General features: G+C 41.1%; 1 protein-coding gene across 1 annotated transcript in view; it reads right to left on the bottom strand.

Moving 5' to 3' along the window:
• Positions 1-4,558: 4,558 nt before the first annotated feature.
• The window catches only part of LOC148360810 (alpha-1,6-mannosylglycoprotein 6-beta-N-acetylglucosaminyltransferase B-like), a 155,913-nt gene continuing 145,356 nt past the window's right edge, over positions 4,559-15,115 (bottom strand). The window contains exons 16-18 of the mRNA XM_088341707.1: positions 14,908-14,982; positions 8,430-8,707; positions 4,559-5,370 (exon numbers count right to left, since the gene is read on the bottom strand). Of these exons, the coding sequence (XP_088197833.1) occupies positions 5,172-5,370; positions 8,430-8,707; positions 14,908-14,982 (552 nt within the window). The 3' untranslated portion in view covers positions 4,559-5,171. The remainder of the gene's footprint in view (positions 5,371-8,429; positions 8,708-14,907; positions 14,983-15,115) is intronic.

The following is a 15,115-nucleotide window of genomic DNA, read 5'->3' as shown; positions in this document are numbered from 1 at the left end:
GAACACAACACAATAATCCTGGAAAGTCGATTTAAAAGATACAAAACAAAGGGTTTATTTTGAGGTCTAAGATAACATACACGATATGCTTTTTTGAGGTAAGTCTTGAACCAGTATTAGTATTATTTGGAGTTGGAGCAAAGAGGTTATACACTACGCTAGCTCAGCTGGGTTGGTTCATGGCTTAAAGTCTTACCTGCGTATCTTTTTGTTGTTTTGACTTTTATAGAAGTCAGATTACTTTTTAAGATTTAGAAGGTTTTTGATACAACAATAGCTAAAGACTGTTGAAAGAGCCCCTTGTGATTACCATTTCCATTGCCAAATGAGGCTAGCCTAGCTCAGTTTTTTTAACGTTTGTGGAGCCAAAGCTACTACTAAAGATTTTTTAGAGGCAAATGGTCTGTTAAAATGTTTAAAATTAATTACCGGCAGCAGTTTCATGTTTTTAATTTCATTTAAAGATTTAATCATGATGTTGCTTAAATTGATAGTATAAAGAGTTCTTATAATTTGTGGTCACTGTGGCTCAGGAGGTTATTCATTTTGGTTGATAAGTCTGATAATTTATTCAAAATGAGCAAAATTAATTTTTCTGGTTTGACTTATCGTATTTTCACGACTATAAGGCGCTTTTTTTCGGCCACTTTTTACCACAGAGGAGCAGGGTTGGGTAGGGTTACTTTAACTTAATTACTTTCAATTACTCCAATACCAAATATGCTAATAAAAGACAAAATAAACTAAATATGAATAAAATTACTAAATTTTGTGCAGGCTTGAGGAGTAACGGAATACATGGAACGGCAAAAATGATGTTGGCAAGCTGGCTTTGATCAAAGAGATCAAAAGCCAGGAGAGAAAGCTTACCACATGTTGTGAGTCATGATTTTATTGATATTTAGTTTCTTTTGTCTTTTATTAGCATATTTGGTATTGGAGTAATCCAAAAGTAATTGAAAGTAATCAAGTTAAAGTAACTCTACCCAACCCTGCAGAGGAGGAAGTAGCCTGACCTTTTGAAGCACATCTTCCAAAAGTAAGTTAAACTTCACTTTATCTATCTTTATAGAGAAAACGTTAATCTTTTAGTACATAACAATACAAGTTACTCATACAAGCCTTAAACATACTCATACAAACCTTAAATATACAAAATATAGCACTGAAGCAACTTACGAAAAAATTCAACTTACAAGCGATCTCGTTCGTAAGTAGGGCAACGTCTGTACTCACAGTCTGACCTAAATCTGACTGTTATGCACAATTACATGGTTTAACCAATCGGAATACCCGGGAATATTCATTTTCCGTACCATTGATGCATTGATTACTGAGGCTTGTCACGGGAAACCCTCAGGTTACTATTTGAAACCCGTTTCCTGCTTTGTCTTGCATTTAACATCCGTAATGGCTCCTCACTCGTCCAGCCGTGCACATCAATCTGTTCCCGGGCTGATTAATTGTTGTTTAAGCAGAATAAACATTGTACCGGTCATTCGCGAGCCGACACACCGGAATGGAGCGATAACAAGCCAATTAGGCTGCGACGACAATAAAGTTGTCAACACGAGCCGGGTGGAAATTGTCAAAAGGGCTGCAAAGTTTGCTCATTTGCATATTCTTTAGATAAGGATGATATATATTGTTCCAGTCAAGTTGAGGAGCATTTTTACATCCTACTTTAATCTTTTAAATCAAGGACACGAAGGACATGTAGCTCAGAAGGAAAACAAGAATAAAAACACACCCGTTTATTTTCGTGTCAGTCACCTTGAAGAAGACAGCTGCTTCATGTCCTTAAATTAATAACTCGTGGTAACGATAACATTTATATCGTTCACACTCTTTGCCTCGATAATGCATGAAATATTTTGCAACGAAATAGCAAATTTTTCACATCGGAGGCATGTCACAACAGAATTGGAGCTGTATTCCGTTGCACTCCTTCTTACCTTCGATGATTGACCTTATTTGAAGTTGTTGGTTGTTCCCGTATAACAAACAGGGTTGGGTAGGGTTACTTTAACTGGATTACTTTCAATTACTTTTGGATTACGCCAATACCAAATATGCTAATAAAAGACAAAAGAAACTAAATATGAATAAAATGACTACATTTTGCGCAGGCTTGGGGAGTAACGGAACACATGGAACGGCAAAAATGATGTTGGCAAGCTGTATGGATTTATTTTCATTTTGTTTCTGTCGCATTTTATGTTAGTTTTGCCGGAGATCAAAGAGATCAAAGCCAGGAGAGAAAGCTTACCACGTGTTGTGAGTCATCATTTTATTCATATTTAGTTTATTTTCTTTTATTAGCATATTTGGCATTGGAGTAATCCAAAAGTAATTGAAAGTAATCCAGTTAGAGTAACCCTACCCAACCCTGATAACAAAAAGGAGGTTGGTATGATTTTGCTATACAGCATATCCTCGGAATATGACATAAATCCGAACTGAGGTGGGAATAGCAAAGTGGAATTACCATATAGCAGGGGGTATAAATCCATGGGAATTAGTTTATGCAATCCTAGCCGCCCCTGATACCCCAGAAAAACAAAACAATGAAATGGTATATAGTAATTACTACTAATTTATTACATGTGTTCAATTATTTAATACAATTATAAATGGATAAACACGTAAAGGAAAAACGAAATTTGATTTACCTTGGTGTGAAGTGACTTGAGATGGTCGAGTGGTGTAGCGGGTGGATGCGTAAGGGCGAGGAGACCGTGAATCACAATTAAAACTGATTTTAAACTTTCCACTTGTGAGGATTGTCATGCCCTTGCAACAATCACCTCCTTAATTTCAATAATAATCCTGACCGTTGATTGCTTAAAGGGTAGGGATTCATGCGCCCTCTTCAGGTTTCTTAATAATCGCAGGCTTTGTTTCCATGGTTATTATGTGTTTGCTTCTCCCTTCAGCATAACTGCGAGCTTTCAGTACCAAAAGACTACGAGTTGTACAATTTCAATTTCATTGCCAACTTGCAGTCTTTACGAAGCACACAATATTCTGAAGTTAATGAAGGTAGATTAAGGCATTATGGGAGGGAGTTCAGCCAATAGCATGTTTGTGTTTTTCCCAATAGCAGATCATCATTTTATATGACTTCAAGGAACAGCAAAGACGTGTCTCATCATATGCACAAACACCTCAAAGTTCTTGGGTAGGCAAAAAAAAAATGTTGTTCATGTCATATAGTAGGAAGAGGGGCTAACAATCTTATTCCACTGCGTATAGCAAAAACGTCATTGGGAAGGGGGCGCTGTATAATGGGGCTCTTTCGTATCTCAAAGCTAGCTAGCTAGAAACATAGTTTTGAAGGAGTGTCAGGCTTGATAGATCGTAAGGCGCCGGTCACACAGCAGTTTGCGGCTGAATCACGGCCAGAATTTTCTGCCTGTGAGGCGGACGCTATTGGACGCTTTGAGATCGCCATACAGACGAGATACAGCAGTGCTTAACACGCAGTCGGAAATTCGCGCGCGTGCGGCAGCGCGAAAAAGTTTTGCGCTGCTCAAATCTTTAGAGCGCGGGTACGCAGCCTTTCACGGGTGTATCGAGGCTGAACCACGGCCAGAAATTTCTGGCCGTGAAGCAGACGCTGCTGGACGCTGTTGGACGCTTTGAGACCGCCATATAGACGAGATACAGCAGTTGGCCGTAGGAGTCGGATTTGGGCACAACACCGGCTCGGGAGCTTTTATACCCGTGGTCCACACGAGAAAATGACGCAGAAATGACGCGATGAGGAAGCGGAACAGTCGCCGGCGTCTGTTTTGCGGGCATACCACCGATGAACAGCGGGTTGGCCAATTTTGCGCATTTTCCATCGCGGGCAACCACGGGCAAAAAAAAACGCAAAATTTTAGCCGTGATTCAGCCGCAAACGGCTGTGTGACCGGCCCCTAAGGAAATGTATTTAAAGCAAAATGTAAGTAAAGAAGAAGAATTTAGAAGAAGAAAATGTGTGCAATGCAATTGTTGATGGATATAAGGCCATCAGCCAAACCCGAACCTAATATTTGAATTTGGAATCCATTCAGGCAGCACGGCAGCTGAGTGGTTAGCGCGTCCGCGGCACAGTTCTGAGGTCTTGAGATCGAACCTTCATGTGCGGAGTTTGCATATTCTTCCCGTGTTTGCTTTACTCCTGGCACTCCGGTTTCCTCCCACATTCCAAAAACATGCATGTCAGGTTAATTAGCTGGTCCAAATTGTCCCTAGGTGTGAATAAACGAGTGAGTTGTATGTCTCCATGTGTCCTGCAACTGGCTGGCAACCAGTTCAGGGTGTCGCCTACCCACTGTCCGAAGATGGCTGGGATTGGCTCCAGCACCCTCGCGACCCTACTGAGGATAAGCGGTGCAGATAATGGATGGATTCCACTCATCATTATAAGCAGCCGTGATAAATACACGTCTACCTCCCCAGCATCGCATTATGCCAAAGCTCCTTTGAATCAGGATGTTAGCTTACATGCTCAAATAAGAAGAAGCCATTCACAGCCATTCAAGATGAGAAGGAAAGAAGACAACTCGGCTCTTTGATCCATGATGATCTTTTTATTAGATGACGTCTCCTCCATCAGGTGGCCCCCGAAGACTCTGAAAAATCCACTCGAGCCTATTCATCGAAAAATAATTTTGCCGCCTTTATCTGCGTCCTCTTTGCTCCTTTTGGTGACCACGGATGATTACATTGAGCGATGTTGTCTCCGACCCGGGAGCCCGGTCTGATAAATGACTCTGCCGATCGACAACGGAAGGGGAGGAGGTGCAAGTGTATGAAGGAAAACGGGGGGAAGGGTGTTTTGTAACCCTCGCTCGTCCGTTTCCCCATTTTTGTGCGTGCGCCGAGGCGGGATTGGATATTGAGCTGTGCTCGCCTTCTCGTAGGCTTCCGAAGGTTCTCAAAACCAACGTTCTTTAAGTGTCCTCCAGGGGGCAGGTGGCATTCTACTCAGCTCTTCCGATGCCGGTAACTCGGCCCATTTGGCAACATAGGAAGCTCCGAATCATCCAACCTTTGTGCCTCTTGCGACATTTCAAATCCATGCATGGTGCTTCCTACCTTCACTGTTTCTCAGTGGAGGTGCACAGGTCCGTTACCTGCTTGGGCGGCAAATTCTTTCACCCGGTAGTGTGCGACTGCGGTCAGAGGCAGTCCAAGCACAGCGCCACCTGTCCCCGCCTGAAGTCCCTGCAAGGGCAAAGGCGTCTGTATTTGGGTGAGCGTCCGGCGCAGCTGAAGAGCAACGGCTCGCGCTGAAGTCCACACTCGTGCCGCAAAACGGAGAAGGCCGGGAGGACGTGGTTCATCTCGGAGTCCAGCACCTCGCACTGCACCTCTAACCTTCACGGGAACACACGTAAGAGAGACTAGGGTCAAGAAAAACAGCGGATGGTTGTACATTTTAGATGGCACGGTGGATAGGTGGTTAGTGTGCACCACCACGGTGCATAGTTTGCATGTTCTCCCGGTGCCAGAGTGGGTTTCCCCCAGGTACTCTGGTTTCCTCCTACATTCCAAAAACATTCATGTCCAAACTGTCCCTTGATGCGAATTAAGGTGTGTATAGTTGTATGACTCTGTGTGCCCTGCCACTGAATGCCAACCAGTTCAGGGTGTCCTGTGCCCACTGCCAGAAGATATTTGAGATGAACTCCAGCACCCCTGTGATCCTACTAAATAAGTGGTGTACTGTAGATGATGGATGGTTATACATTCTAACCCTTTAAGGCAGGGGAGTCAACAGGCGGTCTGCGGGCCGGAACAGGCCCGCTAAGGGATTGAATCCGGCCCGCGAGACATTGCTGAGGGAAGCGCAAGAGAAAAACGAGCTGCAGGTTGAAATGCGTCCACTTGATGGTGCCAAAGCCAGGTGCGTCACACAAAGACTCTGTAGTTTCTCTCTCTCTCTCTCTCTCCCTCTCTCTCTTTCACTCTTTCTGTCGCTCTTTTTCTATGTTCCTCTATGTTGTCTCTTTCTCTGTGTCTTTTTACCTTCTTTTGCTGTCTCTTTTTTTCCTCTTTTCTGTCTTCCTCACTCTCTTGCTTTCCCCTTCTCTCTTTCTACTCTTCTCTGTCTCTCTATTTTTCTTTGGATTCCTTTCTCTATCTTTCTTCCCCTATCTTTCTTTCTTTTGTTACTCCCCGTCTCTCTCCCTGTCTCTCTTTCCTTGTCCCACACTCTCTTTTTTCTCTCCCTCTGTTTCTTTCTCCCTTTTTTTCTTTCTCCTCAATCTACTAGTCCGGCCCCCATCCCAGCTATCTCCGGGCAGTGGGCGGGGGACACCCTGAACTGGTTGCCAGCCAGTCACTGGGCACACAGAGACAGAAACTCACTTGCTCATTTACACCTAGGGACAATTTGGACCGGCCGTTTAACCAGAAATGCATGTTTTTAACCACCCATCCACCGTGCTGCCAACTTAACAATTCCTCCAGTACTAATAAAAGAGGAACTCTGATGTGAATCATGTATTTGGCAGCGCCCCAAATCCATCTGCTATTTACACATGCGATTTTCAATCTGTGCATTTATCAAGACGTATGATTTCGAGATCTTGAGTAAATAGCGATTATATTTGTTTTTGAGACAAATCTCTCCCCCAAATAGGTGATGAGTAATATGTAGCTAACAGGAATCACATGACAATATTTACAAAGTTCATCAAAATTAAATGATTTATTTGGCAGGCCAGAGAGTGTTTTTCAGCTATAACCAATCCAGCAAACCAATTGATTCTGTTTTTCAGTTGCTAACTTCTATACCAATAGAAAATTTAGAACTTTTTTGAACTCGTATTGATTGGAGAGCGAGCACATTCATTTAATTGAGCAGCAGATCAATGTGCTTTCCTCGTTTTTCCCCTGCAATATTTACTCCAACAGACGGACCACTGGGGGATTTCAGAAGAAAATAGCAACAATATGGATAATTGCTTGATCAATCATTGATAGGATTGAGACCACCCTAGCGAATTTCTTCTGATTAGTCTTGGATCCTCCAAAATGAACAACGGCTTGTTAAAAGTATGAAACCTTTCATTAAAGGGACAGTGTGTATGTTTTGACCACTGGATGTCACTGTATTGTGTCCTGTAACTGAAAACTAATGTTACTATAGACAAGGAATAATACAAACTGCAGACACTCAAAGTAACCTAACCGCAACATTTCTTTTCTCATTTTTTTGCAGAGCTGAAACAAAAAAGAAGAAAAATGGAAAAATAAAGTAAACAGAAAAAAGTAAAACAGAATAAAGAACAGAAAGGGGAAAAGAAAAAATAAAACCTCAAAGTGCTCATAATAAAATCACATTTTATTTAACATCATCTTATTTATCTTATAACTGTAGCGCGTCCGTGGCACAGTTCCGAGGTCATGGGTTCAAATCCAGCTACCAGCCTTATTGTGCGGAGTTTGCATGTTCTCCCTGCTCGCCGGTTAACTCCCACATTCCAGACATTCATGTCAGGTTAATTGGCCGGTCCAATTGTCCCTATGAACCAGTGAGTTCTCGGTCACTGTGTGCCCTGCAACTGGCTGGAAACGAGTTCAGGGTGTCCCCTGCCGAAAGATTGCTGGGCTCCAGCATCCCCGTGGCCCTACTGAAGATAAGCGGTGCAGATGATAGATGGAGGGATGGATGAATTTAATGTTTAATATCTATGTGGTTAGCGCGTGTGTGGCACAGTTCTAAGGTCTTGGGAACCTCCTGTGTGGGTTCAAATCCAGCTACCCGACTTCCTGTGCGGAGTTTGTATGTTCTCCCGGGCTTGCGTGGGTTTCCTCCGGGCACTCCGGTTTCCTCCCACATTCCAAAGACATGCTTTTCAGGTGGATTGGCCGGTCCAAATTGTCCCTTGGTGTGAATGAGCGAGCGAGTTGTCTGTCCCGTTGTGCCCTGCGATTGGCTGGCAACCAGTTCAGGGTGTCCCCGCCCACTGCCCGATGATTACTGGGATGGGCTCCAGCACCCCCGCAACCCTACTGAGGATAAGCGGTACAGCTAATGTGATGGGATGAGATGAGATGAGATGAGGTATTTAGGGTTCACTTAAATGATTTTGGTAAACCAGGAACAAATTGCTTCGTTTTTTTCATTATTTTATATTGAGGAATTCAAGCTACAAGCACAATACTGGAAAAAAATAAGCTCGTATGAAGGGGCACCACTGTAGTAGAGAAGGAACAAAGATGCCGAAGGCGCTGTTAGGCAGGTACGACATGAAAGATGACGGCAAGAACCCAAAAAAGAACATCTCTTCAATGCCCGCAACACAAAAGATGTCAACTCCGCGCCAGCAAGGGATTATTGAAGAACGAAGGAAAAAAACAAAGAAGAGACATAACTGACTAGAGGGGGGAAGAGTCTGGAGAAAAACATTGCGAGTGAGTCTTCCTACCTTCGCAACGCCTCTTTGTTGTTGACGAAGCGAAAGTGAGCCGGTTCGCAGACCAAGCTCTGTTGGCGACATGCGTCCACGCACGACTCGCCCTCTTGCGAGACGAGAAGCCGCAGGGAGCTCAGCGGGGGCCAGGTCCCGGGAGGTGGGGCCACATCGGGGGCCCAACCCAACGCCGTGGAGTTGGCCAGGGGCACGAAGAGGGGCCTGCCCACCCCGGACGGGCCAAGCCTGGACGCGTTGGCGGGGACCAAAGGCGGCTCCGGGGCACAGAAATCCTAAAGGTGGGAAATGCAGAGCCGTCAGTTGACATGCAGATGTTTATGGAAAACCAAAGTTCCCTGTAATTTTCCACGGGTCTGAGCGTTCACACAAAATCGGTGAGCAACGCTTGAAACAACAGTGAGCAACAGCAATCCCAAGTGTGGCAACTAAGTCATTATCAAACATGTCCAAAACTTGACATCACGTTACATTTTGCTGAGTTTCCGGCAATGCAAAATTATTTTTCTCTTTTGAGGAATTGACTCATGTACTATTGGTTGTACAGCCTACAAACGTCGTTTGTTCTTACAATTCTTTCACAAGATTTCCATTTCTTTTTATTTCCTGATATATTTTGTCGCATAATATTAACATTTTTGGGGGCTTATTTAGTCGGTTGTAAGATACACAACTGTACTTAATCACATTTTTTAGTGGAAGTACAATGTTGGCAACAAGATTCACTTGATATAATGGGAAATTATTTGAATGCAACACAACCTTTTTTTCTTTTTTCCGTGTTTTTTTCCACTTTTTAAAAAATTCCTTTAAAAAAATAAAAACTCATTGTGTATATTTTTCCCGAGCTGTTACTTTTTTTCTTTTTGTTCTCTATTTCCTTTTTTCCTTCATTTCTTTCTTTTCTTTTTTCTGGCTTTTTTCAAAATGTTTCCTTCTTTTTTTTCTCAGCTTTTCACTACTTTTTCATTTTGGTATTTTTTTCTTATTTGTTCTATTCCCCCCTTCCTTTAAGTCATTTTGTGCATATTTTTACATAATATTTGGTCATGTTGGGATTAAAGAAGCAAAAACAACCCGAAGAGCCGTTTGGGACCCGAAAGAGCCGGTTCTTTTTAGTGAGCCGAGTCGAAGAAGCCGGTCCTCGAAAAACTCTACTGACTTTACTCAACTTTGTTCTACTTCGACATTGACTTCAAAATACTGCATTTAGAACACAACGTCAGGGAAACCCGTGTATTTTTACCTTCATGCACTGTAACTTTGACTTGAGTCACTTCTTAATTAGTAATTTTGAGCCCTCATTTTTTTGTGCTGGCTAGATTTTCTTGTGCGCTGAGAATGTGCGAGCAGTGCGCAATTGCGCACGCGCGCAGCTTCTGAAACATGCGGAAGTAAATGTATGAATAGATGAATACAAGGGCTGCACGATTAAATTCAATCATAATAAAACATGATCTCTGTTCAGTTGTTTACAAATTTGCCCAGGTCTTGATCAGCCGTCTTTTAAGTTAATCTTGGCGGCTTCTTTTGTTTTTAACAGGAACTTCACAATTTGCCGTCCAGGTGCTGCCCATCATGTCATGATTACTGATGTGACTCAGCTGTTCCCGCTCCTTTGGCGCCAACTGCCGCGGATTCTGATTGGCTCCCTGTCCCTATTTATACCCTATCACATCTATCCCCTTTTGTCACTCTGTCTGCGAACCTCAGTAAACACAAGCCAAACCTTTTTTGACCCCGACTCCCACCTGTCCCGTTTTTTGCTCCCGTCTGTCCCTGGCTTTGCCCCCTTTTTTGATCCTGACCACATCTGCTGTCCCGTCCCAGCTTTCGACCTCTTTTTGTCCCAGACTACATCTTCTCTTCTATTCTGGCTTACGACTTGTTTACGACCCCGACAACGTATTTGTTCTCCTGTCCCGGCTACCGACCCGCTTTTTCCGTCCCCGACACCGCTTGCCACGGAAGATCTACTCCCCCGTTCGGAGCACAATCAGAGTATCAGAGCGACCTATTTCCCACGTCCAGCGAACACCAGATCGTGGGCGCTACCCTTTCTCTTTTTTCCAATAAAACTTGTGAGAAACGCAACGCAAGTAGGTCCTGTCTCCGTTCTGGTTCTGACACATCAGTCCTTTTTTTTCATTTGACGTGCCTTCCGGGCGATTTCAGAGGTCATTTTGGTGAGATTTTTGTTGATGTTGACTTTTAGTCAAGGACCTTGTTTCAAAATCTTCTCCATTGGGTTGGAAACTTTTAGCAAAAAAGATGGTGGTATTTTCCCTCCTGATGGAAGCTTATAGCAGAGGTCGACAAGGTCTTTATTAAGTGTTATGTTGAAATTTCTGAGTTGAGAGATCACCTGATTAGCTAATGTCCTCCTGTTTTTGTCGTTATTTCTTGCATGCGGCTAATCTTTTAGTCCCGAAATAATTAAATATTTGAGACGAGCACATTGTTCACAGTTTTCTGCCTCATGGTTTAGAACTTTAATCTTCAATTTCTTTGTGTAAACTGTTGATCTTCTTTGATCTATTGATATGGCTTGATTAACTCTTTGATTTTCTCAAGTTTTTTTTCCATTTTCACTGTATTGTACTTAAGTCCCGAGAAGTCTTTCTCGATTTCTGTCTTCTTTCCGCACATCCTCAAGGTTCTTTTTTGTTTCCATCAGTTTGTTCAGCATTTTCTCCATTTCTTCAAATTTTTTCTCCATTTTGTAGTCCATCTTTTAAAATCCTTCTTTTATGGCTTATTTTATAGAAGTTATGTCGTCTGCTCTCTTGCTTTGGACATTTTCTGTTTTAGTTGAAATGCAAGTTTATACGAAAAAAGAAAAAAGCAGCAGCAGAGCACAAAGAAGTGAAGAAGAGCAAGTGTGAGAAGCATCCTTTCCCGCAACACACCGGGAGAAGAATAAAATTACATCTGACATAAATGCAAACGATTCAAATCTTTCTGAGATTTGTGATTTATTTAGTTAAGTATTTTGTCGTTCACTTTATTGTTTGTAGTGTTTTTTGTTGTGTATTAGCTCATGACTTTGGTTATTTTGTTGCGTATTTTGTTGTCCAATTAGTAGTCCATTTTGTCATTTATTGTGTTTGTTCTTATCCCAGTATCCATTTTGGAATGTCTTGTAATATGTATTTTATCTTTATACTTATTTTATCATGGTTTTGTTGTGTATTTTGTCATGTATTCTCTTTTTTATTGTGTCATTTATTTATCTAGGTATATATTTGTTGAGTATTTTTTCATTTATTTCCCTCGGTATTTATTCTGTCATGTATTTTGTCATATTTTGTCTTGTAACTTGTCATGTATTATGTTGTGAATTTTGTCATGTATGTTGAAAATCTCGTCGTATTTCTATTTTGTATTTTGTCATGTATTTATTCGTGTATTGTGTCATTTATTTATTTAATTATTATTGTGGTGTATTTTTTGTGTGATTTGTCATATATTTTTTCTGTATTTAGTCATTTGTTTAGTACTTTTTTTAAATTTAAAAATTCCTTTTATCATGTATTTTGTCGCATATTTGGTCATTAATTTCTTCATTTAGGTATTTATTTTGTTGTGTAATTTATCACATATTTTGTTATGTAATTCGTCATTTATTTTTGAGAATTTTTTCTAAACATTTTGTTGAGGGGTTTGCATATTTTGTATCATCAAAATTATTAGTATTATTCAAATGAAGGGGCGCAACAAACTGGCCTTGCGTTTCACCTATTGGATAATCGACGAGTCCACTGATTGTAAATCATTGATCAACCAATAGGTGAAAAGCTTAGGCAACTGGGACACCGAATAACATTTTGTTGTGACAAAATACATCACCAAAGAAATGCCTAAAAACATACATGACAAAATACATCAATATGATAAATAAGTATATAATATCATATATATATATATATATATATATATATATATATATATATATATGTATATATATATACACACACATTTGTCAATGTTCAGAGACGTTTTTGAGAAGAAGTCACGGCATTTAGATGGACCAATAACTAGCATTTCTGTCTTTTCAGAGTTAAGGCGCAAGAAGTTGAGTGACATCCATTCTTTTATCTCCACAGTTTAGTGTGGCAGATTTCTCCATCGGAAGACATAGTTGAGTGTAATACTTGCGAATAATATCACCTAATGAAAGCATATAAATTCTGAAAAGAAGGGGGCCAAGTAAAATCGTGGTGTTCGGCTGGGCTGAACCCTGCCGAACACCACGATTTTAGCTAACCTGCATTGGCTCCCTGTTAGCTTAAGATGTGATTTCAAGGTTCTGTTGGTAGTATACAAAATCATGCAAGGACTTGCTCCCTCATATCTTTCAGATTTAATTTCCCCCCATGTTCCGGTCTGGAGCCTTTGCTCTGAAAATGCTGGTCTGCTAGTGATCCCAAGAGCCAAGAAGAGATCCGCAGGTTCGAGAGCGTTCTCCATTCGGGCCCCGGTGCTGTGGAATGCTCTTCCCCCTGAGATTCGGTCTGCAACATCAGTGGAAATGTTTAAATCTAAGCTTAAAACACACTTCTATTCTATAGCATATGAACCTATATTTTATGTTGACAATATCTGTGTATCTGGGTATTATTTGCCCTCATGTAGGTTTTAGATCAGGGGATGGTGTCATAATAGTCGGTAGTTTGCAATAGTCTTTGATCTGTGCAGCCCTTTGAGACTCTTTGTCATTAAGGGTTATACAAATAAACATGACTTGACATATATATATATATATATATATATATATATGATAGATGACAAACTACATGAAAAAAATGCATAAATATATAACTAAATTGCATTTATGTCATATAATTATAACGTGATATACACACAGCACATATTCGTTAGTATTTTTTTTTATTCATACATTCAGTTCTAAAAATGGCAGGTCTGGTCCTTTACAGTCGTTCGGCCTCACTAAAACGTTAACAAAACAATCTTTGTGTCACCCGGGCCGTAAATAATGAAAAGGACTCTCAAGATACAAATCATCATCTGCTTGCCGTCCGCATTTGCAAATATATCATGTTGGCGACCAGGCGCATCCCTTCTTGCGTGACTTGTCCCTAGTCCATCAATGTCATTAGATGGAGTGTTTGGGACCGGAGGGAGGGCAAAGATTTGTGAGGGTGCTGAGAGAAACTGACACGCCGCTCCACAGAATTCAGGCGTTGCGCTCAACTGCTGTTTAATGCAGTCAAGTGGATCACCAGGAGTCAGCAAGTCCTGGTCTTTATTTGACTTGAAGAGTGCCATCATTTTGGGGGTGTTTGAGAAGCCTTACTCACGTAAAATAAGGAAAACCACTGATTTATAGTCTTGGGTCATCTCTTGGATCATCAGTACAGCACTTGTATTAGTTGTTCCTCACGGGCAGGGGTGGGCAAACTACAGCCAATTAAAAATGTTCAAAATATAAGGACAATATATATAATCGTAAATAACGGACTACTAAAAATACATGTTTTTCGGTGCCAACTTCTACTCCCATTTTCACGACAACAAAAATGCTACAAAATTACTGCAAAAATATCAAATTTAGTACTTGAAATAGGTACCTAATTTATTATTTTGCTTTCATTATGAAAAGAAAAAATCCTAAAGAAAACACAACACAAAAATACTATTACAATACTAATACAATTTCAGTATTATTACCGAAATTCTACAATGGAAATACTAAAAAAAATACTATAAATGGAAATACGTTCCATTGAAAAGAAATTTAGTAATTTATTCAGACTATGAGGATAGTCAGTAGAGTGCAGAGAAATTGAGATCACCAGCAGGTGCTCCGTGGATTGTTATCGGGTCTGGAAACCGACTGAGGCAGTGTCGGGAGAGAAGGCAAGAGCGAGTTTGCAGTACCGGCCTACTGCTACGGCTAGGTTAACACCTCCCTTAAGCCTCCCCTGTCAAGCCCATTTCTCACCAAGGCCAGATCTATTACACATGAGATGGATGACCTGGTGCTAAAACTCGTGGGACACCACTGCACTAGGGATGGTTGTATTTTAATCATCGAGGATACCTGGCTCAATTCGAGTTTACCCGATGCTAATGTCCTGCAAGCCAGTCCATCTCTAAATCGCTTTCTTGCACTGAATGGAGATTCCCAACAATTTTGTACTTTGTGTAATGACAATAACGACCACTCATTTAATTGCAAGTCTGTGTTCTGTTATTATTTGTAGATCTATTGTTGTTTTGTCACGCAGGACAGTGTCCATGTTAATGTTTTTATACCAGTAAGAAATCATTTTACCAATATACAACACTTTCTAAAAATCCTTTCCATTCTTAGGATTTTTAATTTCATAGAAAACCAAAATGATGCGACACTGGTGAGTGAGCTACCCTGGTGTTTTTTGGGGGGATAGCGCTTGCCCACAGGCCCCACATTGGTGACCCTTGATTTATATGATAAAAGATAGAAACTCACCTGAAACTGAATGTAAGCGTGCACCCGCTCCAACATGCCCTCGCACGTGTACTCATACGGCAAATACGGTTCCACCTGCAGCAAACAAAAAAAAAACGCACAACCATTTTCATATTTAATTTGCATGTTGCTTGTTTTTAGCACCTGCCTGATATGGGGTTTGAACACCTTTTTCAAGGCAAAATTCAAGCACTTTTGAAGGACTTTC

This window comes from Urocampus carinirostris, chromosome 8, assembly GCF_059441175.1.
Source record: "Urocampus carinirostris isolate Australia breed hairy pipefish chromosome 8, RoL_Ucar_1.0, whole genome shotgun sequence".
Lineage (NCBI taxonomy): Eukaryota > Metazoa > Chordata > Actinopteri > Syngnathiformes > Syngnathidae > Urocampus > Urocampus carinirostris.
The sequence above is the reverse complement of the archived record's forward strand: the minus strand, read 5'-3'. Positions and strand labels throughout refer to the sequence as shown.